This window comes from Mesocricetus auratus, unplaced genomic scaffold (assembly GCF_017639785.1).
Source record: "Mesocricetus auratus isolate SY011 unplaced genomic scaffold, BCM_Maur_2.0 Super-Scaffold_100019, whole genome shotgun sequence".
In the NCBI taxonomy this organism is placed as follows: Eukaryota; Metazoa; Chordata; class Mammalia; order Rodentia; family Cricetidae; genus Mesocricetus; species Mesocricetus auratus.
In genome coordinates, this window is record NW_024429200.1 from 17813591 (window position 1) to 17828440 (window position 14850).

A 14850-nucleotide genomic window follows, 5' to 3' on the forward strand; every position below is an offset into this window, starting at 1 on the left:
AATATACTTTCATTTCTAAACAGTTCTCACAAAGTCAGCATTGTATGCTAATAGGTCAAATGTCCCCAGCTCCTATGCTAATGATGTGTTTATATGTGTCTGTGATCTGTGGGAGAGTACACCTGAGTAACAGTCAAATATTAGTTGGAACAACTGAGCACCCCTAAGCACATTGAGCCAAGAAAGTTCAGTTCTTAGAATAATGTGAATGTCCCTCCTATGGCAAGATTGTCATCTGGGTTATTTGAGTTTTAAGACTCAGCTGTGAGTTTCAAGTCTCAACTATGTAGGTCAAATTATGGTGGTGGGGGTTCTGTAACAAAGACAAATCTAACTTACCTGTCTTACAATTTTTACCTCCAACTTCAAGCATCTAAGAGACTATTTAAATGACATAAAAGAATTGTGGTTTTCTTTGGTGTATTACAATTTTTCAGCTTTCCGGGCTGGAACCTGTTTGTTTTGTTTTTGTTTTGTTCTGCTCTGATACACAGGATGCCCTCTACTTGAATGCAGAAAGGACATGTGGTTTTTCTGCTTGGATATGACCTTAGGCAATCAGTAAAATGATAATTTTCCCCATTAAATATGGTACATCAGACATAACAAAAAGCTTCCTTTGGGTGTCTGTATTGTCTTGAGTGGCTGCATAGAGCTAGCACTCAAAATGCTACCTGGTGAAGAACACTTAAATTGTGTTCTTCTATGGAAACATTACAGCCCAACCTTTATTTGAGACACCTGCCCAGAACATCCCACCAGGTCCCAACCCCCACTCCCTAGCTCCACCATGTCACTCACTCTGTATCTGCATGTGTTATATTATTATCTTGTCATATTGATTTCACTTTTACAAATGAGTGGGATGTGTGTCAGGATGTCTTACTCTAATTCATGTTTTAATAACTAGAACAAGAACTGCATTTGAACTCAAGCTGCAAAAGGCAAACAAAACAACTGACTTGCGCATCCCAGCTTCCGTGTGCACCATGTTTAATGTACTAGTTGATGCTAAAAAGCAAAGCACAAAGCTGTGTGCCCTGGATGGCGGACAGGAGGTAAGTCCTAGGGAACAGTAGTGCAGCAGGGAGGGTTCTCGCCTTTTGTGTGTAAACCTGCCATAACTTCCCAAGTGGCCTTTAATTTCCCACATACCATTTTGGTGCTGACTATTTCCATAAACCTTGCTTGTTACAACCAAATGAGAAAGCTAAACACATGTCTACTTTGTTTAGACAAATTTAGAAGACTAAGAGTTTGCATCCATAAAAGCAAGTCACAAAAATTATAGCATATGAAAAACCTTTATTTATACAAAAGTTTCCTTTTTTAAGGATCAAGTAGACACTGGCTCTTACTGGGGCCAAGTGAGAAAATAGTAGAATTGAAAATGCTACAAGTTGTCCTTTGACCTCTACAAAATGCCAAGAACCCACCCCACCTCTGCCTCCACAAATATGCAAACAAAATCAATTAAAATGCAATTTAAATTTTAATAAAAAATGCTAGTTCTCATTAATAAAAATTTCATCATTTCACTTTTAATTTTTTGTTCATTTTAAACTATTTTAAAAACGGCAACATGATCTTACTTCATGATTTGTTTTTGTTGAAAGTGATGATTGTGTAGATTTCTATGTTTACATTGACATTTTATGTCCTTTTCTATTACCCTTTTCATCATCTTTTTGTTCTTCCCTATGTTCTCCTTCATCATTATTTCATTTTTCCTCCATCACATGATCCAGTTTAGGAGTCAATGGGTAAGTCTCTCATTTTGTTTTGTTTTGGTTTGGATTTTTGTACATTTGGGGGGTGGTTGTTTGTTTTCAGAAAAGCTCATCTTCACTTTAGAATTATGTATTTTTGTTTTCACTTTTTACGAATTAAAGTAATATTCTATTTTCTAGAGGTTTTTTTTAGGCGCGCGCGTGTGTGTGTATACACAAAGTTATACTTTAAAGGATGTCAAACAGGAACTTTTTCTCTTAAGCTACAGAATCTATAAACTACTCTTACATTTTTAAAAGATAAAATTATTTAAAGTCAAATGAATTCATCATCCTTTAATCAAAAGTCTAAATAAATATAGAGGGAAGTGACAATATTTTCAAGTGTGTAGGTACAATTTATACTTCCTGCAGAATATAGAGTTGGAGCTTTAGGTAACAATGAAGGCTATTTCAGGATAATTCCTGAGTATTTGTATCAGGAGGCTATGCCCATGCACAAGGTCACTTCATACTGAAGAATACAAATGTTGATTTCAGTGACACACTGTCCCCCAATGACCTGGAATATAAGTATCAGCCTCCACTGGTAGGGAGGAAACAGCTACTGTCACACATAAAAGATTGTCCTACAGTATTATCTGAACCTTGGAGGTGCAGGCCCTCTCATTTACATGCATACATGATGGAGGAGGCTGCACTCTGTTGTTACCATTATTCAATATTTTTCTTCAGTGGCCATATTCATTCTTATAAGTCACTCTGCTAAACCTGAAGACCAAATAGCAGGACCTTACTTAGCTATCAATTTTACCAGGGCTTGGTTAACTGCAAAGGAAGCTAAAAAGACCTAATATGTGAGCTTCATTCTTATTTAATGCAGGTATACATATTAACATTTGTACTTCATTTCTATTCATTTATATATGCTCATATTTTTATATGTGTAATTTAGGGAGAAAACATATTTCTAATAGCATCATAAAGTCATACAAATACATATGTAAGTAACTGATCTTCCAGTGTTACAGAATGTTCAGTAATTATCATTGTCTGATCACATACAACATGATTTATTATCTCTAATTATCCAAATGAGTAAGCAGCTGGCTTGGATGTCAATGGCCCCCTAATCACTTCTTCATATAGTTCAATACCCAGATGTAAACCTTTGACTGTCTGTCTGAGAATATTATCTTAAGTAGCTTCATAAACCCTTTCTTGTCTCATCTAGATTATGGAGTCGTCTTCCCACAAATACTGGGTGAATATATTCGTTCTTATTTTAGTATGTACATAGTATTTGACAGCATACCAGGCACTTAGCATATATGTGTTGAGTAAATGAACAGGCTGATTTATTGTCACTGCTTTAAAATTCTAACAATTTACTCTAGTATTTAAAAAGAGAAATAGTCACTGCACACACAAACAGTCACATGGCCAAATGATTCTTTACATACATTAAGAAGCGAGTCGTTTTGAAGAGTAATCTGCTACTGTTCATTATGTCTGCACCTGTACCTTCTCACTAGAGACAATTAGTCCCCTACAACTTTCACACAACTAATGTAGTTCAAAATGTGCAGGTGTAAAACCTATTAGCAGCCCTGAAAAGTGGTTAACAAGTGCAAAAGAAAAGGATCATATATGTTACTTTTAGTCTCCAATAAATACACTTACATAATTGTTCATAATGGTTCCTCCCTCCATCAGGTGCTCTCTCTCTCTCTCTCTCTCTCTCTCTCCCTCTCCCTCTCCCTCTCTCTCTCTCTCTCTCTCTCCTCTCCCTCTCCCTCTCCCCTCCCTCCCTCTCCCTCTCCCTCTCCCTCTCCCTCTCCTCTCCCTCTCCCTCTCTCCCTCTCCCCCTCCCCCTCCCTCCCTCCCCCTCCCCCTCCCCCTCCCCTCTCCCCTCTCCCTCTCCCCCTCCCCCTCCCTCTCCCTCTCCCTCCTCCCTCCCCTCCCCCTCCCTCTCCCTCTCCCTCTCCCTCTCCCTCTCCCTCTCCCTCTCCTCTCCTCTCCCTCTCCCTCTCCCTCTCCCTCTCCCTCTCTCTTCCCATGCCAGGTTTTGAATTTGTTATTTTAGAAAGAAACAAAGTTCCTGACAAAACTAGATTAATGGACAATTCAGAACCATGTAAAGCACATTCTACCTAGTTAAACCTAGCAGAAATAAAGCTACCTCACTGAGCTCTGTGATACTTTATTACTAATATATCGTCATTGATGAACGTAAAAATCCCGCCACTCCTAACCACACCAAAGACCTGCCTGAGTTCCCAGATTACAGCTCTATTTCCTTGTGTACCACATGATGATGCAAAGGTGCTCTCTAAGGCCCAGAATGGGGTTTAATGAAGTGATTAGTGAGGGAATGGTCTACTCATGTGACAGATGTTTATAATGAGTCAGCAGACTTAGGCCAGTCCCTCAGGACAGATGTTGAGATCATCAAACCACCACATTGCTTAGAATCCTTCTTATCCATTACTATAGAAAAGCAGATGACTGCCTATGCTGTAGACATCCATCTGCCCTCAAAGCCACTTCAACTCTGGTGCTGCTGACTGAGAATGAAGATCTGAGAATGTGAGCAAGGGGTTCTATTTCTATAGGATTAGTTATCAATTAAAGGGGGAATGTTCCCGTTCCCAGAAGAAGCAAACCAGTCCTAGTAAAATCAACGCAAAAGAAGGGCCAGAGTCTAGGTTGCACTGGAGTTTGGTTAGCCCCCATTTCTAATATATTTGCATGTGAACAATCCAATGAAATGATGATATTCACCTGAGTGTAGCAATGCCAGGATTTTAAATGTGCCTGGGCTCTGATGCAAGGATTTCTAAACAATTGTCCAAGTGTAAATTGAGATTCATTCTCAAAAAAAAAAAAAAGAAAGAAAGAAAGAAAAGAAAAGAAAGAAAGAAAGAAAAAGAAAACGTGTTTGGTTTTGGGGGCAGATGTGGAAAAAAGTCATCTTGCAACTGAGCTATACTCTGCCAACACTGTGGTACTTAGGTCTATCGGGGTTTTAAAATAAATACTAACCATGTTTTTAAATAAATAAATGTAAATGTTTTAAAAAGAATCTATAGAGGTTTTGGAGCTGGGAAGTGCTTGCTATACAAGCATGTGGACCTGAAGTCAATCCTCTGAAGACACCTGCATATACCTGAGGTACAGGATCACACTCTGAGAGCAGGGAGGCAGAAACACAAGGGGCTCCGAGACTGGTTGATTAGCATGTCTAGCCAAATTGGAGATCCCCAGACTGATGAGAGACCCTGTATCAACAAACACGGTAAACAGCTGCTAAAGAATGGACCAAGGTTGTCCTCTAACCCGTGTGTGCATGTATATACATACATGTGCACATGCATATCACACACACACATTTATAGATATTTTTGTAGTTGAGGACAAAAACTTCAAATTTTTATTAACAGTGTCATCTATTAATTGAAGTGGAAAACAATATACCTGTTTTAGCTTAGGCAGTAGAAATAGCTTTGCAGGAAATTCTGTTTGTTGCTTCCTTGTGATTTAGACTGTTCTTTTTATCTTTGGAAGCTAACAGATATATTGAATAACTTACTAGATTTCTCTTAATTATATTGGCATACCGATATAATCATATACATGTGGTTTGATGTCTTTGTAGGATGGATACATAAAATAGGGATGTTCACGCTAATCCTGGCTGGTGTTCCCAGATGATGGGATCAATTTATAGCAGCAGACTCCCATATTGTGTAAATCTAGTGACCCCCATACTTGTTGGTCTCTGGAGTAATACATTAAAGATGGATACATTTTGATCATTTTGTTTTTCAATTTAACTTCAACCATACTTGTACACTTGTACATCAATTTCTCTCTCCTTTCTTTTCTTCTCCTCTGTGTCTAGATGATGAATTAAAGAAAACACACCCAAATGTTCATTATCATTATCAGAATTTCTTGACTCCTGAGGTCCATTGGCTTTCTGGGCCTTTCAATAAAAACAGTATAAATGGCTTCTGGAGTGGCTTATCACTAATTTTGACAATGACCAGGATTAATCCAATGCAAAAGTATAATGTGTAGACCTCTATTATGTTAAGTGTAATAGCATTCTGGAGATATTTTGTTTCTTAAGAGTTAAAATATGGAAGCTGGAGAGATGACTCAGTGGTTAGAAACAGCGGCTGTACTTCTAGAGGATCTAAGTTCAATTCTTATCAACCACATGTTGGTTCACACCATCTATTACTCCAGACCCAGGAAATCCATACCCTCAACTGGCCTGTTGTGGCACCCAAGCATGCAAGTCATACACAGACATACATGTAGGCGAAACGCCCATCCACATAAAAAGAATTTTTAAAAAAGATAAAATATTTTTTAAATGTGTAAAGAATTAAAATATGAAACAAATGGCACGTAGAGCGTTGAGATCAAGACGCGTTTAAGAACACCTTTGAGTCTGCTTGTCTCAGTAGCACCTCCCTGTTGGAGAGTGCTTTCCCCTTTGCTGGGATATACAGAGCTGCAGGCCTTCCTCCTGTATCTCTTTCCAGGTCCTGCTGATTCGTTCCTTTGTGCTGCACAGACACAGGTCTGGAGCAGGGACCTGAAAGGAGAGAGGCAGAACTCATTTGCATAAGCTCTTTCACCACCCAGTTTCCTGTGCAGCCTTTGGCTGGAGCTGGGAGGCCCTTTTGCAAGGGTGTTAGGTCTAACCCTACAAATCACTTGGTCTGAGTACTGAAGCCTTTGCATCGGCCCTGAAGTGCGTTCATGGCCCAGAGCTTTAACTGTTTAAGTAAATCTCGGCTAGCCACCGGTCAGCTTGTTTGGCTGAACTTTACTATTTTGCTTCCACTTTGTTTTTCTTAATTGTCTCATTTCCTATGCCAACACTGAACATTCCAACTCTCCTGCAGTATAAATTCACCCACTATGCCCAACACCCATTCTCGTTGTCCTCTCGAGGACAAAGGTTTGGGAGGCAGCAACGGCTTCAAGTGAACCGGACAAGTAGTACATACTCAGAAAGCTCAGTGGTCATGTGGATGTGGTTGAGATCAGTGTCAATACACACACACACACACACACACACACACACACACACACACACACACACACTGCAGGGGGATATCTTGGAAGTCTCAACATTATGCTTCATTATTTACACAAGTAGATGATAACCACTCTAACCATTGAGCCCTTGAGGGTGTGGGGATCATTCCCTCCTGTTCCAAAGCAAGCCCGAGCTGATGTTTTGTTCTGTGTGGAAACTTTGAGACATGTTTTCTGAAGAAAGAAAAAAAATAGCTTTCAAATACATAGGACTTAGGGAATCATTCAACGGGCAGCTGTGAAGTTGGTCTAATGTTTACCCTGACATGAGTCCTTTTAGTCTGTGCATTATGCTCTCTGTTCCTAGAAGCCTTGAATCATCAGGATAGGGTTAGTCTTTACAAGTCTCATTTTCTGTGAAGTGGCCATTGGGGACAATCTGCTGTCAGATAAATGCTTCCAAAGAAAGAATTGCTGTTTAAATAGATGTGCCTACGTTTGCCACGGAAGTCCAAGCTTCTGCTAATTTGAAAAAGGAGCCCTCTAGTAATCTCCCTAAAGAAAGCAAAAACAGGAGTCTTTCAGATTTATTTTAAATCCATCTTTTTTGTATTTATTTAAAGACATCTTGTTCACGAAGAAGCAGTAATACAGCTATGGGGAGTAGTGTTGTTTCATTATACCTTTTATGGCCTATTAATTTGTTACCATCTATTCCCTTTTGTTGATAAAATTTTAATTTTGCCCTTGCTTGAGCATGTTGTAAGAATTGTATCCACTGCTGCTCCAAGCTGACAAAAAGTCCTTTTAGAGAGAACAATGGGGAGTGCGTTTTATCTCTAGAGCACATTTAAAATAACTTATGAATGAGAGTTGTCAGACATGAAATGCTGTATTAATTAAATCTTTTTTTTTTCAGTCTCCTTGCTTCTCTGACTAAACCAACCCTTTAGAAAAATACAGGGCCACCTTCATTACAGGGGAGAAGACAAAAAGTACCCTTCACATTCCTCTGCCTGAATAAGGATAAGAACTCAATTCAGTCCCCGTAATAACCCCATTAGCTGCTTAACTCAACAGTGCACATGGGAAAATTTTCCAACCACAATGTAGAAGTGTTGACTGGATGGGATCATTGTCACAGCTTTGTTCTTTTAATGTTCAAAATGATCATTTTAAGTAAATTTGATATGCCATAACTAGTAGCTTTAGAGCAGTCATGACTTACAGCAAAGAATTCAAATCTGTATCCACTAATGCATTTTGTCTTTTCAAACCTAGCAACAGTACCATTCAAAAATAGATGATTTGATTGACAACACTGTGAAAGAAATCATTGCACTGCTAGTTTCAAAGGTAATGTATCATTTTTTCACTTTGCAAGTAAAATTAAGAAATAATCTTTGAGGGAGAATTTTTAGACATATCTCATATGTTTCTAAATGTCTAACTGTGAAATTATAATTTAAAAAATAAATGTGGATTAGGTGTGACTTAGTGGCAGAATGTCTGCATGGCATGCACAAGACCCAGGAATCACACACACACACACACACACACACACACACACACAGCAAAGTTGTTAACAAAAACTTCAAACAATAAAATGAACACTATGACACCAATCACCAATGTGGGGATTGCTTTGTTTGATTGATTATGTGAAGAAATTTGCAAGTGTTTTCCTTTGAAGAAACAATGCTTCTTTTCAGGAACCCCTTATTGTGACCCATTCATGCTCTCTGTTTTACTTCCAGAGCAGATTCTGAGTACCCTCAGTCTTTGAACTTAGCCTGTTTTTTGTAGTGACATCCCTTGGGCTTGAGATCTAGCCTCAAACACAGACAAAGCTGCCAGGGTCATATCAGAACTTCACAAATTTCTGCTCTGTGTTTGATAAATGCAATGCCATTTCATTGTATACATGAAAATCAAGAGGAAATGACTTTGCCATTTAGCAATTATGTGATTTAGATGCTACTAAGGCATAACAGATGGCCACAGGTAGCATTTGTGAGGACCAGGCATGTTCAGAGATGTCATTTGAAAGCAAAAGCTTACTGTGGAAGAGATGCTGTCAGCACTAAGAACTCAAAAGAGTTTGAGAAGTCATTAGCTAATGGATTCAAGGTCCCAGGTACACGAGATGGATAAGGACTTTACATTGAGAGCAATTATATTTGTGATTATTGAACCATATTATTCAAAACACTTGGAAGAGACAAACTTATAATGCTCTCATTAGGAAGAGGAGATGATGGGAAAATTAAGTATCCTGTGTTGACAGCACACAGTGTATAAATGTACCAAAATATTATATGCCCTGTAAAGATGCACAGATACAGCATGACTTTTAAATGGTGTAGAAAGAAAATGGATATTCTTTAAGTAGAATTTTGACAAGCAGTTGCAGCTAGTCCTTCAATGCTTTATATCAAAGAAGTTCAGAACAGGTTTCATAATGTATTCACTGCAAAGAAAAAGCAACGCCAATTTTCTAGGCAGGTGATACTCTGTGTAGATAACAATTTAAGAATATTAATCTTCGCTGGACATGGTGACATATGCCTTTAATCCCAGCACTTGGGTGACAGAGGCAGGCAGAGCTCTATGAGTTTGCGGCCAGACTGGTGAGTTCCAGGACAGCCACAACTGTTATACAGAGAAACTGCCTCAAAAAAATCTTCATTAATAATTTAAGGAGTGCAGATACCAGCTTTTCCAATGAATGAGCTTAGATGATTTTAAGTTAACACTGTTGAAAAACATGAAATGAGCCACTCAAGTTTCATATATTCAGGATCTAAATTGTCAGTGTGTCTGGAAGACACTTCAGAAACACCAAACACATTAATATACCTTTGCCTTTCTGCATATTTCACAGTAGTCAGAGATACACACATTATACCCATTCTGACTTTTGTTATGTCAGACATCTATGTTAGCCTATGATTTGGGGAATCATAATTACAAAGTATGTTTTAAAAGACAGCAACAAATGGATAAAAGAGAAAATCTTAGAATGGTGAAGTATGATCTGGATTCTCATTACCTGGGAACTACACTATTAAGAATGGTAACCCAATGTTAATGGAGGCTATGCTGGGTAGTGAGATTCTAATTGATGTCTTCTGTGGTTTCGTTTGTGAAATGTTTCTGGTCAAAGGTTTGGGGTAGAAAACAATCATGAAGAAAAATGGTTTTAGTACACTATTGCCTTGTATCCATTGCTTTTCTTGTTGTCTGATCATATCCAGGAGGAAAAGAATTCAAGGGAAGAGGGGTCTCTCTGAGCTGACAGTTTCAGAGACTACAGTTTATCATGTTCAGGGACATGCAGGGTCACACTCTATCTGCAATCAGGAAGCAGGGCAAGAATCCCTTGAATTTCCTTCATTCTTCCACACTGTTCCCTTTCAGTACTCTGATTGGATACTACTTTCAGATGACTTGGGCTTCTTGTTTGTTTGTTTGTTTGTTTTATATTTATTTCTGTCAATTCAGCCTTTATAGACTTCTATCACAGAGATTCTTATTATTTCTGTCTCCTTATTAAACTTGTTATTTATGTATTTTCCTGATTCACCTAGCTCCTATGTTTTCATATAGTGCTTTGTTAATATACTTTATTATTTCAGAATTTTATACATGTATACACTGTACTTTGATCATATTCACATCAAAGTCCTCCCCATAACTCCTCCCAGGCCCACCCCAGATCCACTCCTCATTCACACAATTTTGTGTCCTTTTTTTTATTTAATAACCCACCAAATTCAGTTTGTGTGACCCATATACTTATGATTATGAGACCATCCGGTGGAGCACAGTAGATCCGCCAGAAGCCACACCCTTAAGGAAAACTGAGTCTCACTCCCCTAGATGCAATCAATTGTCAATAGGTCTTTACCAAGCTGTATGGGCTCATGTGCCTCTCCTACTCCAAGCTTGAATGCTGACTAAATTGAACTTGGGTAGCTCTTGTGCAGATAACCACAGCTTCTGTGAGTTCATGCATTTAGTAATCCCATCATACATATCCAGGAGATTTTTTTTCTGCCGTAGTCCTCTCCAATCTCTGGCTCTAACCATCTTTATTCTCCTCTTCTAAGATGGTCCCATTTGTGGCTGAGTACTCTACAGTTACTTATTCAATACCCATTGACTTGAAATGAATTTCTGCATTGACTACCTATCACTGTACAAAAATACAACACAACTTGTCTATTATGGCCTAGAATCTCCACTAACCTATGGGCGTAAGAATATGCTTAGAGGGCAGGCTGAAGCTATGTCCATTTAACAAAATAATAGTAGTAGATTCACCCCCGGAGCCATGGATTCTTGGCTAGAGTCACAGCGCCAGGCATGTATTTCTCCCGTGAAACAGGCCTTAAATTCACTCTGAAAGAAGTTGGTTACTCCCATAACATTTCTGCCACTGTTGAAGCATTGGGCATGCCTTGTCACACTGGCTGTTATTTGGGTTCACAGGGTTCACAGCTGTGTAAGACTGTTGATGACCTTTCCCCCCTCACTGGCCTGAATAGCACCTTCCAGTGAGAAAGCCAGTCACCAGCAGGGAGGAAGCTTCCTGATCATTACCACCTTGATTCCTTCATGTCCTCTAACCAAAGTGTATAGTGTCTGCAGCAATGAGGTCTCAGTGAGCTTCTTGACGGTGACTGCTGTGGATTCTGTGTCAGACACTTGCTGTACCTCCATTTCTTCAGGCTTGATAGAGGTTTATTTCTGTGGTTGTGTGAACCTTCTCTGATTTCATAACCCATATGCTGGTGCCCATCCATTTGAACAATCGATTGCTTCTTCCAGTATTTACAAATCATCTTTAGAAAGAAACACCTTTCATCAGTCACCGTGGGAACAGATTTTGTTTGAGCCAACTGACATGGTCTCCAAGTGGGCCAGCTGCCAGGGGCTGAGGAGTGGATAAATGGTGGGCTTATTCATTAAGGAAAGAAAATATTTTTATTCAACAGTTCTTAGATGTCAACATGCCAGAAAATTACTTGTGATCTGCTAAAAATCCATTGTACAATGCCTGAGTCTCCAGTGACTCTAAATGAGACATCGGGGAAGAGGAAAAGGGTCCATATTTAATACAAGCATTCCTTCTTCTATTCCAAGAAGTGGTTGGAGATGTGTTGCTGTTTGTTCCCCCTTTAAAAGTCTGGTAGAATTAGACTGTGAATTCATTATGCCCCAGGCTTGTCTTTGTTTCATTTAGTTTTGCTTTTATGACAGTTTCAGCTCATTGTTTATTGTTGTGTTTATATCCTTTTGCTTCAATTTAGGTAGTTATGTCTAGGAATTTGGACATGTGTTAAATATTTTTCAGTTTGCTGCAGTTTAAGTTTTCAAATATTCTTAAATGATGGGCTGGAGAGGTGGCTCAGCAGTTAAGAGTACTGGGTGATCTTCCAGAGGACTTAGGTTTGATTCCCAGTACCCACCTGGCAGCTCACAGCTGCTTGTAACTTGAGTTCCAGGGATATGATGCCCTCTTCTGGTCTCCTCAAGCACTAGGCTTGCATGTGGTATACAGATACACATGTGGGCAAAACACCTGTACACATGAAATACATAATAATTTTTAAATACACTCCTTAATAGACCTATTGATGTCTGTAGTCTCAGTCTCTCTCTCCCCCTCCCCCTCCCTCTCCTCTACCTCTCTCTCTTTCCTGTTTATTTATCTGAGTCTTTTCTCTCTTTTAGTTAGTTTGGCTAAGGGTTCATCAATCATATATTTTTTTAAATAACCAACTCTTTGTTTCATTGATCTCCATTTTATTCTTTTGTATCAGCATTATTTGATTCTGTATTTTTTATTTATATCTGCTAATTACAGGTTTAGTTGTTTTGCTGAGACCTTGATTTGCATTGTTAATTTATTTTTTTAATGTAGGCACTCAAAGCTATAAGCTTCCCTCCATTGTTGTATCTCACGGTTTCTGGGTTCCCATTTTTGTATTTTTAAAATTTTATTAGTGTTTATAACAATGTATGTCTTTGTGTGGGTATGTAGGAGACTACAAAGGCTAGAAACATCAGATGCCCATGTTCTGGTGATGAACTACCTGACATGAGTGCTGGAAACTTACTCTGTAGACCAGGATGACCTGAACTAATAGAGATCAACCTGCCTCTGCCTCCCCTGTGCTGGGATCAGCGGTATGCACCATCACTACCAGGCTAATGCACATAATCTTAGGACAGAAGAGCTTATGCTTTAAGTACTATTTAAATATTAATTCATGTTACTATTGTTGCCCTTGGTTTTGCCTACAAGCCCATATTTCCAGTGGCCTCCTGTCTACCTCCATGAGTCAGTTTCTGTGAGAATGTTCCCATCACTTTCAACCTAAATGCTGTTCATCTGCAAATCCTGAGTCCATTGATATTAACTCATTTAGCCTTTCATACTAGTCCCTAATTAAGGAACAAGTGATTATGCTACCTTTGCACGGTCAGGATACCGCGGCCATTTAACTTAGTCACTGGGCAGGCATTGCCTCTAATACTTATAATGCTGTCTCCCCATTGTAAAAACATCTTCATCCCAGGATCCTTGCCTGAGAGCTCCTCACATGAGAGGATACCAAAGCTTAGTGAGTCCATGTTCTGCCCGTCTCTGTTCTCATTGCTACCCTCTTTTCAATGTTTGTTTAAATCCGTACCTCAGAGTTTGCCGGCATGCTTCCCTTCCATTAATTAGGTCTCCACAGTGCAGCTAGAGTGCCTTTCAGAACACAAGGTAGGGTATGTCTTCAAGGTGCTCCCTGTCCCTGTGCCATCATCCCTGATCCCTGTCACCTGTGCCATCATCCCTGATCCCTGTCCCTGTGCCATCATTCCTGATCCCTGTCCCTGTTCCATCATCCCTGATCCCTGTCCCTGTGCCATCATTCCTGATCCCTGTTCCATCATCCCTGATCCCTGTCCCTGTTCCATCATCCCTGATCCCTGTCCCTGTGCCATCATTCCTGATCCCTGTCACCTGTGCCATCATCCCTGATCCCTGTCACCTGTGCCATCATTCCTGATCCCTGTCACCTGTGCCATCATCCCTGATCCCTGTCCCTGTGCCATCATCCCTGATCCCTGTCACCTGTGCCATCATCCCTGATCCCTGTCCCTGTTCCATCATCCCTGATCCCTGTCCCTGTGCCATCATCCCTGATCCCTGTCACCTGTGCCATCATCCCTGATCCCTGTCCCTGTGCCATCATCCCTGATCCCTGTCCCTGTGTCATCATCCCTGATCCCTGTCCCTGTGCCATCATCCCTGATCCCTGTCCCTGTGCCATCATCCCTGATCCCTGTCCCTGTGCCATCATTCCTGATCCCTGTCCCTGTGCCATCATTCCTGATCCCTGTCACCTGTGCCATCATCCCTGATCCCTGTCACCTGTGCCATCATCCCTGATCCCTGTCACCTGTGCCATCATCCCTGATCCCTGTCCCTGTGCCATCATTCCTGATCCCTGTCCCTGTGCCATCATTCCTGATCCCTGTCACCTGTGCCATCATCCCTGATCCCTGTCACCTGTGCCATCATTCCTGATCCCTGTGCCATCATCCCTGATCCCTGTCACCTGTGCCATCATCCCTGATCCCTGATCCCTGTGCCATCATCCCTGATCCCTGTCCCTGTGCCATCATTCCTGATCCCTGTCCCTGTGCCATCATTCCTGATCCCTGTTCCATCATCCCTGATCCCTGTCCCTGTTCCATCATCCCTGATCCCTGTCCCTGTGCCATCATCCCTGATCCCTGTCACCTGTGCCATCATCCCTGATCCCTGTGCCATCATTCCTGATCCCTGTCCCTGTGCCATCATTCCTGATCCCTGTCACCTGTGCCATCATCCCTGATCCCTGTCACCTGTGCCATCATTCCTGATCCCTGTCCCTGTTCCATCATCCCTGATCCCTGTCCCTGTGCCATCATCCCTGATCCCTGTGCCATCATCCCTGATCCCTGTCCCTGTGCCATCATTCCTGATCCCTGTCCCTGTGCCATCATTCCTGATCCCTGT

General features: G+C 40.5%; 1 protein-coding gene across 18 annotated transcripts in view; it reads left to right on the forward strand.

The window, feature by feature from the left end:
* Cadps2 (calcium dependent secretion activator 2) overlaps window positions 1–14850 on the forward strand; it is a 519904-nt gene that overhangs the window by 458023 nt on the left and 47031 nt on the right. For 13 of the 18 annotated variants that reach the window (XM_040728767.1, XM_040728759.1, XM_040728761.1 and 10 more), the window contains 2 exons: window positions 911–1058; window positions 8070–8144. In XM_040728767.1, coding sequence (XP_040584701.1) covers window positions 911–1058; window positions 8070–8144 — 223 coding nt within the window. Of the gene's footprint in view, window positions 1–910; window positions 1059–1748; window positions 1764–2964; window positions 2995–8069; window positions 8145–14850 lie in introns of all 18 variants that reach the window. The other 5 variants (XM_040728765.1, XM_040728758.1, XM_040728766.1 and 2 more) reach the window with 2 other exon arrangements.